Here is a 14,016-nt window from a genome sequence, read left to right as displayed (position 1 = left end):
TGGGTGTTGCACTCTAGAAGCATTTGATGTGTAGACAAGGCCGTCATCATCTTCGATAATGTAAAGTAGTAGGAGTAAGATTTGGTGTCGTCGTGGTGTTATCATCCCCCAGTATCACTTGTGGTTAGCTCTTCTAGGTGACAACTAGAAGAGGGAAGAATGTGTCATCCTAGAACCACCACAATCCTGTAGTCGGCTCATAGCAACTAGTGACCACAAACCCAAAGAAAGATTTTTGTGTGTCCATAACGAATTGGTTAACTCTTGTTGTGGATATATCGTGGGATAGTTGCCTTTATTGAGTCTATGACATCAAGTATAGGCCATCTAGAACAAACAAATAAATATGGTTCAGAAGCCTTTAAAAAAGCCTTTGGACCACCTGTTTACAATGTTGGGGTATGGACTTACAAAAATAATAGAAATAAGTTAGTGTTCAAGAATAAACAAGGAGATTTGTAAAGAGTGGAATGTAGGAGAATGTCATTAGCCATAATTTTAAGGATGAAGATGATCACCTCATGTTACCTTTATAACATTATCACATCCATTTAAAAATAAATAAAAGACAAAGATTAAATTAATAGTATGTTTTCCATTTAAAATTAAAAACATTTCCTTGCCTATCCTCGCCATGAAAAAAATATCGTTTGAAGAAGCCACTTTATCATGACATGTATGTTGTTATGCCAAGTGGAACTAATGACATCCAAATTCCTTCAACAAGGGTATTGTCTATTGTTCATTATGGGTGTCGCTTAGTGGTGGGTGTCAGCAAGTAGTTGTATAGCAGAGTTGATCCTAGTCCTTTGGCCTATTCGTTACACTTCAATTTGGCAAGGCTTTGGGATGGCACGCTTGGCTAGCTCATGGATGTGGGTAGCTTTTGCTTGTGAACTTTTAGGGGGCCTTTTTGATTGCTCCTTATCCCAAAATTATACTCTCAACTTTAAAAGTCCATGGAATATACACTCTTTTCTAAGCCACCCTCCCCACCCTCCGCCCCTCTCTCAAAAGCTTTTGCTTGTGAACTTTTAGGGGGCCTTTTTGATTGCTCCTTATCCCAAAATTGTACTCTCAACTTTAAAAGTCCATGGAATATACACTCTTTTCTAAGCCACCCTCCCCCCCCCCTCTCTCTCTCTCTCTCTCTCTCTCTCTCCCTCTCTCAAAAGCATACGCACAAGTTTATAATGCAATCTCAAGCATACGCATAAGTTTACAATTTTGCATTGTAGGTGGAAGGGAGGCTTCCGTGCAAATAGACTTGAAACATCTGAAATGTAAACCCACGGATGCAAATGCTCTAGTTCCAACATGTGAATTGGTGCAATGGAAATTATTGGAGTTTTGATTAAAGACAAACCATAAAATGTTCCATAGTCTTGGTAAAGGAAATTATTGGAGTTTTTGATTAAAGACAAACCCTAAAATGTTCCATAGTCTTGGTAAAGGATTTGACTCTCAGGGTGGGTGCCCGAGTTCACATGTTGATGGTATTGTGTATAAAAGAGAGGAAAATCATCACTCAGGTCAAACACTAGTTTAAAGAAGTTCAACTTTTTGATATCTCTTGCACTAGAAGTGTGCCATTAGTGTGAGTGAATATATTTTGCAGTGGAAGTGTCTTGCCCTATCTCACACTGTCCCTTGCCAAGCAATTTGGTGACTCATATTGTCATGCTTTTACAACGTCGCTACACTTTTCACACTGTCCTTCCCTTTTTCTAACCTCTTTAATTGCTACACTCTTCACTACTAAAAGTCCTTCCCTTATTAGCCTGTTTAGTTGCTACCTTTAGAGTCGGTCCTATATTTGTTTTTCTCATTTGCATTTGAATTTCCACACCTTGTCGCACCTTTCCCCGGTTGTTCATGCACGTCTTTTTTCGTACACACCCGGGGCCCACTCGAGTGGGTGGAGCCGATTTCCCCTTACAAACAATTAGCCAATTATCATGGTCGGGCAAGGGCCACGTACCATCGGGCAAGAGCCACGAATTAGGCATCCCCCATGACCACCGCGATGAGTCGAGCGCTGGAACAGCGGAGGGGTCTTGTATGGATCCTCCTATCTCAAGTTATCCACCACCCTAGGAGGAGGAGTCACTCGAGTGTTCAAGGGGCAAGAGCCCGAGCAACCAAACACATCAAGCGAGCATAGGTGTCCCTTTATAACATGAGAGAGCCTAGTGGGACTTGAACTCATAACCTAGAGGTTACAAGTCACAAGCTTTGACCACTACACTAACTCAGCTAGGACTGTTCATGCACGTCTTTGGGCAATTCCCTTTAGTAATGACTTCATTGAAATATAGTTCAACTGCGCATAACCAATGCCCAAGAAGTCAAAACGAAATGAAACAAGCCATCTCCCAAGAAGTCAAAACAAGCCATCTCCCAGGACTCCCATAGTGAAGGGTCTTCCCATGAGTATCCAGGATAATCTTTTCTGCATTATCTGCAGATGCATCTGCTACTCCTTGAAGCGTCTTGTACTAGTTACAAACATACTAGACCAATGGTGGACTTTATAGCCCTCTTGTGGGCGGTCAAGACCAATGGTGGACTTTATAGCCCTCTTGTGGGTGGTCAATCTTGTTGTTTGTCATCACCCTCATTTGACAAGGCCTTAAAAGCTAACAATAAGAGCTCCAACCCCAGAGAGGACAAGGGCAAAGTGATGAATGTGAGATCCCCATGTAGTAGTCCAATATTATTGCTATTGACATTACTGTAATTAACCAACATTACAGGTCATTATTTGAAATAATAAAAGACAATCATATTGCCTGGTTGCTCAGAATTAATATTACTAAAACTTCAGCGCTGAGAACCTATTAAACTGTGACTGTACATTCCAATATCCTATGCAAATAAGCCACATCAACTACGAGTTCTCGTTGCAGGTCTTGCATTTGACTGAAACAAAACCAGAAGCAAACAGTGCGAACTCTACACAACTTTACTGCATTAAACAAAGCAAATCGCAAGTATTCAAGTTACAAATGTCAAATGTGATGTCCAAAAAGGCTTACATCCTTAAACATTGACTAGGTACAGGAAACTTCACTTCCATTGCACCCAAAAAATTGAACTGTCTCTCTGCACATGTCAATTAACATGTGGTAAAAATGAGCAATAGAGTTCACCCCCTGAATTGGGCTTTTCCAAAAAATATATTGAGACTTAACTCTGGGGAGCCAGCCCCACCCCTTTGCCATGTCGTTCCATGACTCTGCGAGTAGCGAGTGCTGCAGCTTCACTTGCTCGTAAATGACCATCAGCCATGAGAGCCGAGAATTCAAGAGTAATTTCTTCTTGTACGCGTGCCCTGGCCTCCCCTAGTTTATCAACAGTTACCCCACTACTTGCACTGACCCCACTTTTCTCAGGAGCCTTTACAGTTTCTCTTTCTGAACTGGTTGATGCAGCAGCATGCAGGGCACTGGGTGCCGATTGGACAGGGCCACCCATGTTTCTGGCGGATGCCTTTGATGACAACTTTTGACTAGCACCATCTGCATTAATAATGGCAGGAAAAGAAGGCATTGGCAGTTGATTAAAGTTAGAAGCCTGGCCTCCACCTGTGTGTGGTACTTGCGGCACTCCACCATACCTGAGTATTGTCTCAAACTGCTGTATCATGGGCACTGTTGTTCACACAGTTAATAGTAAGTAAGTAAACCCAAAAGAAACAACATGCATGTTGTGCTTCCTCTGCAAGTTCGCACTAAGTATCCCAAAAGGATCATGCTTCCTCTTGGAGTTCAGACTTGGTATCCCAGAAAAATCATGCCCAAAAAGAAGACACTTACTAATTAGCGCACCCATAGGGCTGTTGATGACTTCCTCCGGCAACTTCAGTATCCATTCTGGGATGCTAACTCCCAACAGAAATTGTGAGACTTCGTCACTGAAGTTGTTACAGTTGTGTTTTAAGAGAGTGTAAGTTTGCACAGTATATCTCGGACTGATTTCCTGTAGATAATCTTCAAACATTTCTTTAGGGATTTCTGTGATACCCAGCTCCACTTCTTTCAAAGGTCTTCCATAAGGTGTTTGGCCTTCAGGACAGCTTTGTATACCTCCTCCAAAGTAATACTCATTTCCATAGACCACTATTCCAGTGTGCCTACATAATTCCAATAGAACCAGATTCGTGTTATTATCATCAGCTCAAAAAGAATCTGAGCACCTAGATAGTAACTGGATCAAGCATTCAGTTAACGCACATCCGCATAGCAAATGCAAAAGACATACACAAAGCGACATAAAGTTAACTAGTTCGGTTTGCGTATGTGTGCAGATAGATGTACATATTATACTGGGCAAGTAGAAAACGCTAGATAGTTGAGTAAAATAGTCTCACCAAATTCCTTCGATAGCCTTCCCCAAAAAACTTGTAGACAATTGGCGTGCAAGCCCTTGGCTAAGATCATAGACGTTTAACACAACTTTGAACCCTTCCTGCAACATGTTAAGCCATCGCTATAATAATTGAGAGGATATGAGAAAATTGTATATGAATCAATAGTTGAAGCCCAATAGCTCACCTCTGCCATGGTAAAAAGCCTGCATAATACCAATATCATGTAAGTATCTGGACAACTTAGGAGGATGCCCTGAAAGACAATTGAACACCAGAGGGCGGCCTATTAAGGCCAGATGACCTTAGGAACGTTTGACACACTTCTATATACCCTAAGCCCAAATACCCCACCACACACAAGGCTTAATAGGCCAGATGACCTTAGGAACGTTTGACACACTTCTACATAGCCTAAGCCCAAATACCCACCACACACAAGGCTGGAGGAGATCTCCCCCAGCCGCCCTATCCTAAGGCTACGGACACCTAGACATCTGTCAAAGCCAAAAATCTTCTGTTAATTCTTTTTCATCCAATCAACAGTTACAACTTGTACTTACTTAGAGAGCTCAATGCTGACTTGTATTTTTGCTTTGTTTTGTACCCTAACTCCTAGCATATATATCTCTGCCTCAACAACCTATCAAGCTCACAATCTCCATCTCGCTTACAGTGAGTGTTATGCATAAAGGCTTGTGCTCTGAGATGTCCTTTGTGATAGAATGTGCAGCGAAAGAAGGGAAAGTGGAAACACAAGAGAGAGAGAGAGAGAGAGAGAGAGAGAGAGAGAGAGGAAACACAGGTGAGAACCTACTCTCAATATCATCACCAAAAGGAATACATGTCCCGAGCAAGAGGAGAGAACCTCGTAAGTGAGGGACTGCAACTAGACAAGCTAGGCAAGCAATAAATATGTGAGGGAGGCATGCCGGCTATATATACTACTACATGTAAGCAGCCGACTGGAGCAAAAGACCTCCACAACCGGGTAAAATACCCAGGACAATAAACGGGTAAAATATGAGTGAGGGGTGACCGGCCCCTTTGACAAACATGGTCAGCCCTAGAGGCTAAAATAGGACACCAAATAGGAAGCCAGCAAGTAGGGGATGATGTCTAACACCCCCTCTCAGCACCAGATGCTGAGCAAACTCCAAGAAGCTAGAGACGCCGTCCTCGATCAAAGATGAAAGACTGCAGAAACAGGTACCAAGAAAGCTCCACAAGCAATCTCCTAAGCAACTCAGCTACAAAAGCAATAGAACAAGATGCTAGGTACACCGCTCCTCTGAAAGAAAACAACCATATAGGCTGCGACGTGTTGCTCCAAATAATGGAGCCAAACCCAAGTGTAAGAACACTCCCCGAAGTCGAATGTCGTGTATCCAACCTGGAGAAGGTATGGAAAACCTCATAACCAACCAAGATTAGATCCTGTATATAATCAATCCTGGGAGAAGCAAACTGCTCCTCACTGGAACCCTCAAAAGAAATAGAGTCAATCTGCTCCAACTCTGTACCAAGAGTAGCCAAATGCTGTACAAAAGCATCCTCTGAAAAGGTCGGCATCGCAAGATATAAAGACTCTGTAGAAAAGATGGGGTCCATCTGCTCAAACTCCATAACATGAGTTGCCCAATGCTGTAAATAAGTACACACCACTGAGGTGGGCATCGCAAGATGAAAGGACTCCACATCCCCCTGTGAAAAAAAATATCCTCGGACTGATGTAAGTCCAACCTGATTCTGATCCAAATCCAAAAAACTCTGGAAGTATCATTGTGCCCCAGGCACGGTTAGCAAAACAACCACAGATCCAAAGCATTCCATTGGGTCCAAAAAACCATCCTCCAAAACAACAGGCCAGCAGAACTGGCAAGGGGAGGGGCATCCTCAGAAGCATCACAAAGAGATGCAGAGATAGACTCCTCACAATGAGGAAGGGAAGCAGGAATATAAACTCCAGTGGTAACAAAGTCCTCAAAAGCATCATAGATAGCAGAAGATTGTTCCATAAGTAGAACCAGATCCCAAGAATCAGCAACAAATAAAGGATCCATGTGAAAGGATCACACCGCAAAGGACAAAACACCCTCCTTGTTCTGCAAATACTGCAACAAAGAACAAAAGCTCAGACAAAATAAACTCTGCTCAGGATCTCTGAAAAGATCACTGCTCTCCTCCAAATAACTGTAAACTCCTGTCAAAGAAGAAAGTCTCCACAGATCAACACAACTCCCAAAACTGATCCTCAAGTGAAGTAGCTGGAGAAAGGCCCCCTCTGAGTGTAGAAAACTCCTATGGGAAGCAAAACGCAGCCCAAACACTGCTATCCAGTAAAAATATCACTCCATTGCCAGCAGAAGACAAGGAACATGTAGAAACCGGGAAACCGTGTAGGCCAGGAACAAAACACGGGTATAGATGCTCCAAAATCAGTAAAACGCTGACTAAAATCAGAAATTCAGAATCCTCCTCAAGTACCAAACTGCCTCCAAAGCCACAATCCAAACAAGAAACCCCCCCTACGAGTGATCTGTGTCCACTGGAGAAGAAAACGCAACCAAACAAGGGCTACAAACCTGAAAATTCAGGCCAACCAGTGTCCACACCTCCTATGAGGAAAAACACTAAAGAGAAGGTACCTTCGGGTCCAACAAATGAAGCCCAAGTGAAGGTAGAGCTAAAGAGAAGGTACCTTCGGGTCCAACAGATGAAGCCCAAGTGAAGGTAGAGCTACCAACAAGATCAGTTCAGAAAAACGCAACAACCATGGCTGCAAATCTGAAAACGCACAGGTGTAAGGGGTTACAGAATGGGCTGAATATGGAAACGCTGAAGCCTCAGATTAAGAACTGCTGCAAAGAACAATCAGGGGGTGGGAGGGCTGGCACAAGATAACCAAAAAGGATAGGCAAAAGGGAGCCTAGAGAGCTCCAAGATCAGGGCTAGGAAAGCAAGCCCAAACAAGCCAAAAAACGCAGCCTGTTTGGGACAGCTATGTTGCTGTCCAGTCCTGAAAAAAAAAACACCTAAGAACCCCTGGAAGGTGCCACCAAGAAGGTCAGGTATGCTGTCCAAAAAAAACACCCTTGTCAAGTTGCCAAGAAGCTGCAAACTGACACCCTGAAGAGAGGAAACTGCAGCCCACTGGATGGGGATCATTCAGCCCTTGAAGAAACGCAAGCTTCAACGCATGAACACAAAAAACGCAGATCTGTCCATGGGCGGAAAAACGCAGATATGAAGAGGTAGAGGAGGGAGCATCCAACGCTGAAAATCACCGGCGCTCTGATACCATGATAGAATGTGCAGCGGAAGAAGGGAAAGTCGACTACATGTAGGCAGCCGACTAGAGCAAAAGACCTCCACAACTGGGAAAAATACCCAAGACTAAATGGGGAATAAATATGGGTAAAATATGAGTGAGGGGTGACCAGCCCCTTTGACTAACATGGTCAGTCCTAGAGGCTAAAATAGGACACCAAATAGGAAGCCAACAAGTAGGGGATGATATCTAACACTTTGAACACCACGAGTCGTATCTTATGCTCCCTTTAATTGCGAGAGTGCGATCATTGAAGCATGGAATGAAAACCATTTGCTAAAGTTGGTCAACGTTTCTTCATATCCTTGACAACCATTTTCTGAACACATCCTCATATCCTTGAGGTGCATATTGATTCTGACTTCAGCAGTGAGGAGCTACGGATACTAAAACCAATGTTCTCACTGAATATGTTTTCTTTGCTACGCAGCAATAATTAGTTAATAAACAATATCGTGCAATAATCAGTAACATTATCCTTAATGCATACAGCATGTAGCATGATGCTGACACATTTGGTGCATGCTTTTTTAACACGTGTCAACACATGCGGTGCATGAGAGGAATGTATTTGATATGCATGCTGTCAGACTTCTCTTGATGCCCGGAGGAGGCGTGCATGTTGTTCACATGTCGCCGGGATTCCTGCTCCTCTGGATTTTTCCAGATGCCCTTCGTGTCTCTTCGTATGCATGACAGGTATATGCATGCGGTCGGACTTCCCTGGATGCCTGGAGCAGGCGTGCATGCTCATCGCATCTCGCCGGCATTCCTGTTGTCAATGCACTTTATGCTCCTCTGGATTTTTCCAGATGCTTCAACCAGGCGTGCACACCCTTCACGTCTCTTCGGGATTCGTCTTCTCATTGTAGCATGGTATGACGTTGCTATCTTTGGTGCCTTTAGGTAAGCTATATCTACTGCTTATGTGCCTGGTCTATCTCCATGGCGTTTGCGCTATGTCCAAGTGCTCTGCTATCATGGGTCAGTCCAAGCGTGTTCGTAAAAAAGCGGACTCTGCTCCTGCATGTATTGTCGTCTCTCTGCTACCCCCGATTTTCACACCTGCTGGCATTTATGTGGATTTTCACACCTGCTGGCGTTTATCCTCCATGCCTCCGACTGTCAGCTCTGTTCCTTGTAAAGCCACATTTTTGTCAGAATGCACAACCCAGATGATGACCAAATCTAGGAACACGAGCAAACGCAATGCAGAAAGAAAACAGCACAAGAGAGGGAGAGAGATAGAGGCGTGTAACTTTGCTCTTGTGTTCCCAGATTTGGTCATCATCTCCGCTGCGCATTCTGACATGGTATCAAAGCCATAGGCTCTTGATAGTTCTTGGGATTTGTGTGAGCAAGAGGGGGACTGTTGTGTTACTGATTGGTGGACTATATGGGACTGTTTGGGAAGAGGAGAAGCAAGAGGACGACGGGCTGATTTGTTGGACAACCACTTGCACGTGTAAGTTCTTCTTTGTTCCCACGCACCCACCCTTTTCAAAGTACATCCCCGCAATGGCAGAACTGTTAGAGATGGCCGTGAGGCATGTGAAGATCCCTACACTCCCCGCGTTCCCGGTGGACCGTCAGTTGGACAGGAACAACTACGGCATATGGAAGGTTATGATGGAATCTGTTCTGGAGTCTTACGACCTTGCTGATTTCATCGTTATTGGGATTCCACGGCCGGAAGTAGAGGAAGGGGAGTTACCGTCAATCCGAAAGGGCCGGGAGACACAGGCACAGATGCAGGATCGTGTCAACGCCAGGGTCCATTCGTTTATCTTCCTCAACTACACACCGCAGGTAATCAATCATGTAAAGCATATGACGCTGGCCAGAGGTATATGGCAACCCGTTCAGATTTATAGGACTCTGCAGGTATTCTGGTCACATTCTTACTGGGGATACATCCACTATCCCGGTTCAAAGTGAGGGCAGGTTGGAGATAGTTCCCAATGGCAAGAGGGGGGGAGCATTTTTCCCAGGTGTTCTATGTTCCATCACTTGGTTTTCATCTGTTGTCAGTGCATCAGGTTTGCAAGACTGGCGTACAGGTGGAGTTTGATGAACATTTTGTCGCTCTTCGGGACAAAGCAACAAGCCATGTGGTTTGGGAAGGCGGAGGGGAGAATGGAGTTTATAAGCTTTCAGCATTCTCTCTCCCAAGTCCTCAGGTTTGTGATGAGTGGTAGTTTGGTAATGGCCACTTAAGTGTGGATACGCTGCAGGTGCAGGCTTTCCGAAACCAAATGGTGGATAGATTGCCAATTGATGGCAGCAGTTGGCAGGAACTTTCCAGTACTAATGTTGGTGGTTCTTGTGTTCGTCAGTCAGAGAAAACTGAACAGGTAACTTATGCTCTGATGTCTCGTAGTATTTGGGACAAAGAAACTCCTATAGATGAGGATGTTCTTTCCACGGGGACCTCTCGGAAAGCCAAGTAGGTGGCAGTTGATTACTTGCAGAAGGAGGTGCATTCTCCAGGCTTTGTGGTTCCGGATTCAGAGGGGGTGGTTGACAGGTTTCAGAAGGCCTTGCGTGGTCTTGAGCAGGTTTCCAGGACTTAGCTTTGCACCGTAACAGGTGTTGATCCTTGTGAGCAGTGTAATGCCTCTTTGACTCGGAAGCAGAATGGTTCATTGATTTGGTTGATGGACACCAGATTGGACGTGAGCTTCCTGATAAGGCAGTTGAGCTCATGGTTGCAAATGACTCTTTGGGAGGCAAGATTGCGTATCCTATGGTTTCTGCGGCATGCGAAGGATCATGGACTCTTTTACACATGAGGGAGATTCCGACTCCACGGTTGGAGTAACTCAGTTTGAGAAGGAGATCCGGACACGAGGAGATCTACTTTAGGCCCAGGAGCAATTTTATGGAGCAGTAAGAGGCAGTCATCTTTTGCCTTGTCGTCGACAGAGGTAGAGTACCGAGCTGCTTCCACTGGAGGAACCCATGGTCATCCAGAGGCACTTTGTTCGTGAACAAATCGTTGCTGATGACATCTTGCTAGAGTTCTGTTCGACGGAGGACAGTATGCTGGACCTCTTCACGAAGTCGCTATCTCAGGATTTGCTCAGGCAGCACCCCAACTCCCTGTGGTTGGTTTCAGGGCCAAGAACTGAGAGGGGGTGTTAGAAGTCATCTCCTGTCTTTCTGTAGACACCAGGGCCTTTGTTGTGGATGTGCCCGCCCTTGTAGGTGTTGTTCTCATTTTTCCTCACTCCCTGTATTTTTTTCCCTTTTTTTTCTTTTTTTTCTTGGCATGGGAGGCTGCCCTGTGATGGTGATGGCAGGAGCACCCAAGTGCTGGCCAACTACATCAGTATGCTTGTGTTCACATTGTGGAGCTGGCCGACTGGTTAGACAAGTCGTGGACCTTTTTTATGCAAGCCGACTGGTTATCACAGTCGTGGGCACTTCTGGAGTCCTGTCGGCTGCCTACAGCAGGCCGATTACTGTATGGGGACCATATAAAATGGCCCCACAGCCCTTGCCACATCTTGTATCATATTCGGGTCTTCTTTGTGTATATAGAGCAGAGTTACACACCTCTATCTCTCTCCCTCTCTTGTGTTGTTTTCTTTTTGCATTACGTTTGCTCGTGTTCCCAGATTTGATCATCATCTCCGCTGCGCATTCTCAAAGCAGAGTTACACGCCTCTATCTCTCTCCCTCTCTTGTGTTGTTTTCTTTTTGCATTGCGTTTGCTCGTGTTCCCAGATTTGGTCATCATTTCCGCTGCGCATTCTGAGAGTTATGTGAGACAAACAAGGAAAATATTCCTCCTTGCATCCTCACACCGCCTGAAGGCTCGGCTGGTTTGCAGAATCTCAAGGGTGTCAAACACAGAGCATGTTCTTCAGGTGTTCTTCACGTGTTGTTTCGTATCTCATGTATATTTGTACATTCAATCTTTGACTCTAAGTGCATGTGGATGACAGGCAACAGCGACACGTCTAGCGCCACCATGAAGAGAGAGAAGATACAGGACTTATCTGCTAGTCGTCCGACCGATGGTCTTCCTCCCTGTCCGAAGTTCTCGACTCATGGGAATCTGAAGATGCTCGAGGTGTCTGTGACCATTGGCATCGGTAACACCGACATCAACACTTCCTTGTGGGAGAACCTGGTCGACTTCTCTCGACAACAGTGCACACAAGCACTTTTCTCCCTCGAAAGAGATGGAACACTTCACCATTTGTACTTCCAGATGGTTACCCGCATCCTCTCTTTTTCTATCATTGCTATTGGTAAGTGTGTGAAGCAGCAACTCATGTGGAATGTCAACAAGCCCACAAGAGCAATTGTCATGTGCCGCGCACTTCGCCAGATAAAAATGCACACTTTTGAGCAAGTTCACCGCGAAACATTTCACTATCGAAACGAAACGATGCTGAAACGATTTATTTTGGAACAAAACGTTTCAACACCATGTAGGCGGACAATGAAATGTTGGACCGAAACAATCATATACATAAAATGTGAAGGTATTGGCCAAAAGTTATAAGATGATATTAGCATATTTATCATCGGTAAACAAAGAAGACATACAAAAGGAAGAGAAAAGAACAAATAGGATGAAAGAAGGAAAGAGAAAGAATTATAAAAGCTAAAAAGCACACAAAATCACAACCTTTTTCCCCACATGAAATGATATGGTTTCAATGTGCACTGCAACGTTTCAACACTGAAATGTGAAACGAGTTTCAAAGCCACCGAAACGAGTTTCATGGTGACCATGCTTTTGAGGGAATGTTGGGTTACTGTTTGAAGGACCTGCACAAATCTCACTTTCATTTTCATGCTCATAACGTGTCTACAGATGAGATGTCCAGAGAGGAAGGACACTGTATGCGCAGTTCGGACAAGGAGACCTCAAAAACCGTGTATGCCTCACACCCGTCAATGTGTTTGAATGAGCTTTTGTGTACATGGAGAACTATATTCTCAATAAATGGTCTGTAATTCTCGGCGTCACGCTCTTGAGGATGATGAGAAGTGGAAAATCCTTCCCTAGTGCACAGTGGATAATTCCTAAAACCAGGACTGGCATGGACTCTGCTTGAGCTAGAGCTGTTTGGAAGTGCTTCAAAACTCCAGATTTGGCTGAGATCTCTGATATCAGGAAAGTCTTCTTCCACGATCACTACATAGAGGGGAAAGCAGCCAAGTACTTTTTGAATGAAAATCAAGACAAAGATCAGCAAGCTGACCATGGAGATGAGCATTTGGAGCAGCAACCTACTGACATCTCAAGCGAGGAACCTGGTGGTCCGGCCAATCCTACCTTTCTTGAAGAAAGTCCACCTGACGTTGACCCCAATGAGCCCTTCATCAACTCATCTGAGGAAAGGGCCATTGAATTCCTCAGAGCTGTGAGCGAAGGGAAAGACTTCATATCCATTCCTCCACAGCATGACCTTAGCGGCGAGGCTTTTCTCTAGTGCAGTCGTTTTACCACTCTGCGTTGTAAATAAATAATGTGTGTGCTCTGTATAGAAGTTTTTTTCGATGAATAAAACTTCTTGCACTTGCTGTGCTCTTTGTGTGTACCTTACAGTCAATTTTCATAATAAAATGTGGAAAAAAGTTTTCTTTGCTACGCAATAATTTATTAATAAACAGTATCACGCAATAATTAATAATCGTGTTGCTTGTATTTCCCCGCCTTCAATTTAGCTAATCCTTACACCTTAATGCGATGCACACTTCATAATTTTACACTTACAAATTAATATATGAATATGAACTACCTACCGATTGTGTACATATATGACCATGAACGCATGTATACGTATGCCTCTCTTTGTCTGCCTACATATATGTGCGTATGTCTATATATCTATTTAGATATGGTGTCAACATGCATATGGCAGCAACTATTGATCGAGACAGAGATTTCAGGAAAATCAACCGGGAAACTCGACAGGTATGAGGGAGTTACCTTGGAAAGAACGATGAGCCGAGCTCCAACAGGTACAAGAGAGGGTTTTATGGTTTGATGGCAGCCTCCGCAGGGGCTGGTCGCAGACGCTTGTATGTATAAATGAATGGGAGAACGCAGACTGCAGTACTCGTGCGACCAGTGCTCAACAAACAATCTTTTCTCCAAATGCAGCTTTTTGTAGGTTGCAGAGGGCAAGAAGAAGAAAAACGGCCCAATTTTTTTTTTAAAAAGTTTTTTTTAAAAAAATAGAAGGCTCTGGAAGCACGATTGGTTTTATTTTCAAAAATTTAGCTTTTCCACAATAGAAGGCTCTCGAAGCATCAGAATTTAGCCTCTCTTTTTTTTTTCCCTTTTCTTTTT

At 44.1% G+C, this 14,016-nt stretch overlaps 1 protein-coding gene across 1 annotated transcript; it reads right to left on the bottom strand.

Annotated features, from left to right (window-relative positions):
- Positions 1-2,951: 2,951 nt before the first annotated feature.
- Positions 2,952-13,781, bottom strand: LOC147619927 (uncharacterized). Its single transcript, XM_086825786.1, has 5 exons — positions 13,654-13,781; positions 4,557-4,575; positions 4,373-4,470; positions 3,819-4,135; positions 2,952-3,653 (listed from the first exon to the last, which is right to left on the bottom strand). Exons 2-5 carry the CDS (start codon positions 4,563-4,565, stop codon positions 3,190-3,192), a joined length of 888 nt encoding a protein of 295 aa, XP_086681912.1. The 5' UTR covers positions 4,566-4,575; positions 13,654-13,781; the 3' UTR covers positions 2,952-3,189.
- Between the last annotated feature and the right edge of the window lie 235 nt (positions 13,782-14,016).

The sequence above is a fragment of the Cibotium barometz genome, chromosome 32 (assembly GCF_041138505.1).
Source record: "Cibotium barometz isolate CiBa-2024 chromosome 32, ASM4113850v1, whole genome shotgun sequence".
In the NCBI taxonomy this organism is placed as follows: domain Eukaryota; kingdom Viridiplantae; phylum Streptophyta; class Polypodiopsida; order Cyatheales; family Cibotiaceae; genus Cibotium; species Cibotium barometz.
Note: the sequence above shows the minus strand (reverse complement) of the source record. Positions and strands in the feature narration are given on the sequence as shown.

What these genes read in the sequence shown, in the direction of transcription:
- LOC147619927 (XM_086825786.1), bottom strand. An exon ending in AAGGCTATCGAAGGAATTTG is followed by an intron (nt 4,136 to 4,372) that starts GTGAGACTATTT and finishes GGAATTATGTAG; the next exon opens with GCACACTGGAATAGTGGTCT. An exon ending in CCCTATGGGTGCGCTAATTA is followed by an intron (nt 3,654 to 3,818) that starts GTAAGTGTCTTC and finishes TGTGAACAACAG; the next exon opens with TGCCCATGATACAGCAGTTT.